The following is a 7,119-nucleotide window of genomic DNA, read 5'->3' as shown; positions in this document are numbered from 1 at the left end:
TAAAAAAAAAAAAAAAAAAAAAAAAAAGATGGAAAGACAAGCTATGGACTAGGAGAAAATATTTGCAAACCATATATTCAACAAAGACATATATAGAATATATATATTAAAAAAAAACTACCAAAACTCAACAGCAACTCCCCCCAAATCCAATTATAACATGAGCAAAAAGAATTGAACAGATATTTCACCAAAGAGGAGACATGGATGGTAAAGAAGTACCTGAAAAGACGTTCAATATCACTAGCCATTTGGGAAATGCAAATTAAAATTAAAACCACAACGAGCTATCACTACACACCTATTAGAATGCTTAAAATAAAAAATAATGATAACACCAAATGCTGATGAGGATGTGGAGAAACTGGAACTCTCATACACTGCTGGCGGAAATCTAAAAATGCTACAACCACGATAGTTTGGCAGTTTTTTACAAAACCAAACATGCAATTACCATACAGCCCAGAGATTGCATTCCTGGACATTTATCCCAGAGAAATGAAAACTCGTGTTCACACAAAAACCTGTACATGAATGTCTACAGGACTTTCATTCAAAATAGTAAAACAAAACAAGCAAACAAACAAAACCCTGGAAACAGATCAATTGTCCGTCGGTGGGTGGACGGTTAACAAACTCTGGCAGATCTGTACAGTAGAAAACCACTCAGCAATTTTAAGAAGTATTCATATTAATATAGGCAACAGTCTGAGTAGCCTCAGAAGCATTATACTTAGCAAAAAATAACCCAATTCCACAAGGTTGCATACTGTACCACGTTTGATTCCATTTATAGAACATTCTCCAGATAGTAAAATTATAGAGACAGAGAACAAATTACTGGTTACCAGGGATCCGTGATGGAGGGAAGGGGTTTGGGTACACAAATACAAAGAGATAGCACAAGGAGTTCTTTTGCAGTGATGCAGCAATTCTGTATCTTGATTGTGGCTTTACAAGAATCTACTCTCATGATAAAGTTGCATTGAGCTACACACACGCACGCACACACACATGAACGCAGGCTTTTAAATGGTGACAATAAAATAAGGTCTGTAGTCTAATTCATGGTGTGTATCAATGTCAATTTCCTGGTTTTTATATTATACTGCGGTTACATAATATGTCACCATTGGGGGAAGTTAGGGGTACAGATTTTGCAAATTCCTGGGAATTTATAACTATTTCAAAAGAAAATGGTACAAAAAATTTTAATGAAAAAAATGAGAGAAGAAAACCATCTTTGCCAAAGACCTTCATTCATATTACACAAGGTGGTTCTCTTTAGCAGTTGCTTTATCTCCAATAACCTACTCCCTCTCCCTTCTCCCCAGACATACAACATACCATCTTTTTGAAAAGTTTCCAGTCGAATGAAAGGTGTCGTAGAGTAGGACGTACAGGAAAGTTGCTTAAATAAAGATAGTTCAAAAGAACACTGGTATAACCTTTTTCTAGATTCACCAATTAATATTTTAACCCATTCAACTTTATCATATGGAATCTATCTATCCATCTATGTCATTGTTTCTGAACCAATTGAGGGTAAGTTACATACATCATGGGCCTTTGCCCCTACATACTTTAGTGTTTATTTCCGAAGAATATTCTTTTATACAATCACAATACTGTTACCAATTTCCGTAAATGTAACACTGATTCAATGCTTTTAGCCATTGGTCCTATTCCACTTTCATCAATTGCCCCAATAACGTCCAGTACAGAATCCAGCCTGGGGTCAGGTACTGCACTTACCTGTCATGTCTCTCTGACAGACTTAGGTTTAGTAGATCCAGCTTTGCTACCATTGTCTCCTTGTCAACGGGCACCCAGAACTCTCATCTGTAAGGTGGGATGCTGGTAATTGCCCCACCTATTTCTTTGTGAGTAAAGGCACTTTAACGATCTCTAAGAGCTAAATGGAGTATTTCTCTTCTGCATCATGATTTCCCAGAAGCAGCTAAACATATCGTGAGTTGGGGCAGAAGAGACCCGCTTTGGTTTTCTCTACCAGCCTGGGAAAACGACGTAGGGAGGAGGGAGGCGAGCCAGGATCCTGCAGAAGAAGGAACTTCGGAAGAAATCCTCTATGAAAGACACAACCCAGACTGTGCGAGGGACTCCCCTTTACCCTCACCTGGAGCGGCGGGCGGCCAATCAGCCGCGCGGTTCGGGCGAGCGGCCAATGGGAAGGCGGCGCGGCGCGCCCCTAAGGCTATAAGTTCCCGGGGCCGCGGAAAGTGAAAGTGGTGCCGGAGCGGCGAGCTCAGCCTGGGCGCAGCCGCAGGGGCCTGAGCCTGGGCGCCGGAGCCGAACCTCGGGGATGCTTCGGACTCCCGAGCCGCGGCCCGGGAAGGCGGGGGCAGCTAGCTGCAGCCCCCGGGCCGCGCCGCCCACCCAGTCCAAGCCGCTCACCTCCTTCCTCATCCAGGACATCCTGCGGGAAGGCGCTGATCGGCGCGGAGGTCACGCGGGCAGCCCGCAGCCCCCGCGCCAGCCTGACCGGAGGCGAGACCCTGAGCCGGAGCCCGAGGGAGGAAGAGGAGGCGCCGGGGAGCCGGAGGACCAGCCGAGAGCCCGGCCCCGCGCTGCGCGCGGGGAGGCAGAGCAGCCGGCGGAGACCGAGCCAGGTATGCCGGCGAGGTTGGGGAGGCCGGGCTGGGCCGGGGTGGGTCCTCCCGGAAAGGAGGGCCGGTTCGCTGGCCGAACGGGCGTGAGGGCGGGTGATAAGTGGACCTCCGGCGCTCCGGCTGCAGGGATGCGGGGCCCCGCGGCGACGGGCGAAGGGACCTCACGGCCTCCGCCACGGGCGCGCCTCGGAGATTAACCGTGACCCCAGCGTCAGGGCGGCGCAGGATTTAGACTGGGCTTGACTCTCCCGGCAAGGTGCTCTGCGCAGCGGGTTCTCCGCGCCCCGGGGTCAAAAGGCGAGCGCGCACGAAGCGCCCACCGTGGTCCAGTGTCCCAGAAGGAAACCCCAACATCGCTCCCAGCCACAGTGCGACCCTTGATCGGCGCCAGCCACATATTAATTCTGGGCAGTTACGACAATTAACATATAACAAGTTATTGATAATAGCATATTAATATTAATAAATCAGGGTTTGACCAGCAAAGATGCCCTTCGCTTCCCAATCCCACGGGCAATAAAACAGTAAGTCTAGGAGCCCCTCTGGTCTTCAGGAGTTATAACGTCGGAACGCTTAGAAGTAGACTTACTTTCCTTCCCATCAGTTTTTTTTTTAACTGAGGTAAAATTGATACATAAAATTATATTAGTTTCAGGTGTACAAAACAATAATTTGATATGTGTACACACTACAAAGTGATCACCACGATAAGTCTAGGTACCAGCCGTCACCATACAATAGACACCCTTCTTATGAGGCATCCTAACGGCTGGTTGAGGAAAGAAAAGGGGGGACTAAAGCCAGAGAATGAACTTTCCTACCACACAAGCCCTCTCTTGCCACCCGGATGTTAACACCGGGTGCCTTTGGGGCCCACTTTACCGGGTATCTTATTTCTCAGAGTTTTTCCTGCCTCCCTGCTCCCGCTTCCCCTCAAGACATATGCAGAATCCCTATTTCATTCTACTGGATGATACGGCAGGAAGTTCTAGCACTAACTGCTCCTACTTTGGGGACTTGATGACTAGTAGAAAACTAACACATAATCTACATATGCATTCACTCCCCACTCAGAGAGTTCCTTAGTCCTGTGAAAAAAGTGCAATGTGTCTAAACCGACAGTGGGCTGTTTGTTCACTCACCAGAAGAGATAAGGGTGGATTGAATTCTGTACTCTTCCGTGCTAACATGTAACGTTTTCCTTCCCATCCCTGCTTCTGCCCTCTCATTTCCAGATAGGCACTTTGAGACTTATCTGTTGGACTGTGAAAACACTCGGGACGCCTTACCGAGCCTGCCCCCAGCCCCCAAGCAGCCACAGAAGCGCTCCCGGGCCGCCTTCTCGCACAATCAGGTCGTTGAGTTGGAGAGGAAGTTCAGTCACCAGAAGTATCTGTCAGCTCCCGAAAGGGCTCACCTGGCCAAGAGCCTCAAGCTCACGGAGACCCAAGTGAAAATATGGTTCCAGAACAGACGCTATAAGACCAAGCGGAAGCAGCTCACCTCAGACCTGGGAGACCTGGAGAAGCATCCTTCCTTGCCAGCTCTGAAAGAGGAGGGCTTCTCGCGGGGCTCCCTCATCTCCATGCATAACACCTACCCTTGCTACCCCTACCTTTACTGCTTGGCAGGCTGGAGCCCAGCTTTCTGGTAATGCCTCCGACAACCACGAGCGATCAAGAACTGCCTTCCCAAGGTGGCCCCTCTGGAAGGCAAAAGGGCCCGGGGTCAGGGAGCAGCAAGAGGTACGAGACCAAAACTGTTGGAGGTTTGCATGGAAATCCCAGATTCTTCACTAGTGGGCCAATGAAAGATCTGGGACACAGAATGATTTAGTATCCAAATACTTCCCCCAACACAGAACGTAGGTCATTTTTGCTTTTTAGAGACCTGCTTGAAGTAGAAAGGGATAAAGCCAAGTGCTGTTTCTAGCACTTTGGGTGATTTTCTAGGAGCTGTCCACATCACTTCCGAGGATTCTGTTTCCTCCAACTCCACCCTCTTGTGTAACTGAGCATCCACTCTGAAAGAGCACACCCGAAGGGGGAGGGGGCGGGGAAGGATGGCTAATAAGAGGATGTCACCTACTGAATTAAACTGAAGGTCAAAAGCCTCTCGTTGGCCTTGGACTATGACCAAGGTTTCTCTCTGTCCCTGGAAGAGAGAGGGAAATGGAGAATCCCACAGAGAAGCCTGTCGTGCTCAGCGCAGGTTGGCACGGGATATGGAGATGGGTAGGAAGAGATGAAAATATAAGCTTTTTATTATTCCTTTTTAAATAATACGCCGACTTAAGTATTTACAGGGTGGCCCAAGCAGAACAAGAAGCACTCACTGTGGTCTTAAGACAAGCTGTATAAACAGAACTCTACTGTAGGAGGTGGGCCCAGGCCAGAAGAATCTCTGCGTGTCCAAGACAGTGGTCTAAGGGGGAGTCTCCGCAATGCTGCTGGGGGGCATTGCATTTTTTTTTTTTAAATCAGCAAAAGGTAAAAGATTCTCTTCTGACCTTTTTGCTCTGGGTCTGAGAATTCAGAATGAGAAGGCTCCTGGAGTTTTCAGGCTGTAATTCATACTACACCATGACAGATCACGTAATTCCTTAAGCTCCTTCCTTTCCCCTTTCTTTTATTTTTTGTTCCCTTTCCACAAGTCACCCACTGAAGTTCTTCTTTTAGTCTGATTGCACCTAACATACACCTTCCTTATTTAGCCTGAGATCTGGTCTTTCCCCCCCCCCCAAAGTTTTATCTCTCCTGGGTTTAAAAAAAGTAGCGGGGAGCAGATTCTGAATTGGCTAAAAGACATGCATTTTTTAAAAAAACTAGCAATTCTTATGTCTTTCCTTTAAAAATATACAGCATTAAATCCCAAATCCTATTTAAAGACTTGACAGCTCCAGAAGGTCACTGCTGCTTTTATAGGACTTTCTGGTGGCTCTGTTGTTACAGCTCAAAGTCTGAGAACCCTTTGGGATCCCTGCAGGCAGAGGAGGTAAGAGGTATCGAGCTTTCACACTCAAGGATGAATACAACGCAGAGTGAAGGGTCAGGCGCCCGTAGAGCTGTCTAGTGGAAATTGAAGGCTCAGGGGTGGAGCATGGAGAATAGGGGCCTGGACCTTAGAAAGCCCCATCCCCTAAGCAAGCTGACCGGGCTGATGGCACTTTGCAGGAAGGAGCTAAGAAAAAAGAAACAGTTTTCAAAACACATTATTGCGGCTTCCATCACCAAACAATGAAACTGTCCAAATGCTTCAGGAACTGTGTTTAGTGCTTATTAAAAAAAAAAAAAAGGTTCCCCCCCTGCAAATGAGTCACCTGGTGACTTCAGAAAGAATGGGAAGTGGGCACAGGAGAAGTTTGGCCACCCTTCTGTTTTTATCCTATAATCTCAGGTGACCTGGGAGAGGGGAGACATCGGAATGAAAAAAAGCCAGTTGCTAATGAGGTACCCTGAGGCCTGGAAATCTCTTGATCCCACTACTTAATTCTGTTCAATGAGAAACCTTTCAATTTCCTCCTATTAAAAAGGTCCAATTTGCTGTTGGTGGCAAAACTGCCAAAGTTGATAGAAAGTTGGCTCGTTTCGTCCCATTTTCTATGGTTTGAGCTCCACGTTGAAATACGGTGAGATGCCACGTGTTGCCCACACAGAAAGGGGAGCATGGAAGGCAGTGCAGCCTAAATTGCTTTTCTGCCTCTCACACATCTTTTAAGATAAGCGTTCAGTGCTCGCTCTCTGGTCAGTACCCTTCCTCTCCCTCCCTCTGTGTTGAATCCTTTCAACCCCCAAACCTGCAAGTATTAAACATTTTACTGTGATGTATATTGTGTTGCAGAAAGAAAAAAATAAGTCTTTGTTTAGAATTCTTTGGTTTGGTGAATCCATCTTGCTTTTCCCCCATTGGAACTAGTCACTCACCCATATCCAGACTGGTAGAACAACCTTTGAAGAGCCAGTATATCCGTATCTGATAGGTAAACTGGAGGGTACCCCACCCCGCCGGACCACTTCACCCAGACAACCTGTTTCTATCCTGTTTAATAAATCGGTTTGGGTTCTCCACGTGCATAACAAACTCTGCTCCAATCTGTAACACACAAACCTGTGAGTTGAAGTTTAGTGAAGTACACCGACCAAACTTTATATTTCTATGTATTTTTTGCAACACCTGAGTATTTTTTAAATAAAGTACCGTGTCATTTTTAGACATATCTGTGTGTGATTTTCTGCTTCCTACAGACTGAATTCTATTGAGTTTCTGTGTTTCTGATTACCCTGTTCTCCCACTCTTCGCCTGCCGGACTAAGCTATGGAGACTGAATAAGCAAAAGCAGTAGCTTAGTGGATAGCAGAGGATGGTCATTCTTTTTTTTGTGTGTGTGTGTGTGGTACGCGGGCCTCTCACTGTTGTGGCCTCTCCCGCTGCGGAGCACAGGCTCTGGACGCGCAGGCTCAGCGGCCGTGGCTCACGGGCCCAGCCGCTC

General features: G+C 47.0%; 1 protein-coding gene across 1 annotated transcript; it reads left to right on the top strand.

Moving 5' to 3' along the window:
• The first annotated feature begins 2,281 nt into the window (after nucleotides 1-2,281).
• On the top strand, nucleotides 2,282-6,826 carry NKX3-1 (NK3 homeobox 1). The gene is made up of 2 exons (XM_024747737.1): nucleotides 2,282-2,630; nucleotides 3,866-6,826. Exons 1-2 carry the CDS (start codon nucleotides 2,324-2,326, stop codon nucleotides 4,282-4,284), a joined length of 726 nt encoding a protein of 241 aa, XP_024603505.1. The 5' UTR covers nucleotides 2,282-2,323; the 3' UTR covers nucleotides 4,285-6,826.
• Nucleotides 6,827-7,119: the final 293 nt, after the last annotated feature.

Source organism: Neophocaena asiaeorientalis, unplaced genomic scaffold (genome assembly GCF_003031525.2).
Source record: "Neophocaena asiaeorientalis asiaeorientalis breed wild unplaced genomic scaffold, Neophocaena_asiaeorientalis_V1.1 scaffold429, whole genome shotgun sequence".
Lineage (NCBI taxonomy): Eukaryota > Metazoa > Chordata > Mammalia > Artiodactyla > Phocoenidae > Neophocaena > Neophocaena asiaeorientalis.
Note: the sequence above shows the minus strand (reverse complement) of the source record. Positions and strands in the feature narration are given on the sequence as shown.

Excerpts from the sequence above, each read along its gene's own strand:
- NKX3-1 (XM_024747737.1), top strand. The coding sequence starts at position 2,324 with ATGCTTCGGACTCCCGAGCCGCGGCCCGGGAAGGCGGGGGCAGCTAGC. Across the intron at positions 2,631-3,865 it reads GCCGGCGGAGACCGAGCCAG|ATAGGCACTTTGAGACTTAT; the intron begins GTATGCCGGCGA and ends TCTCATTTCCAG.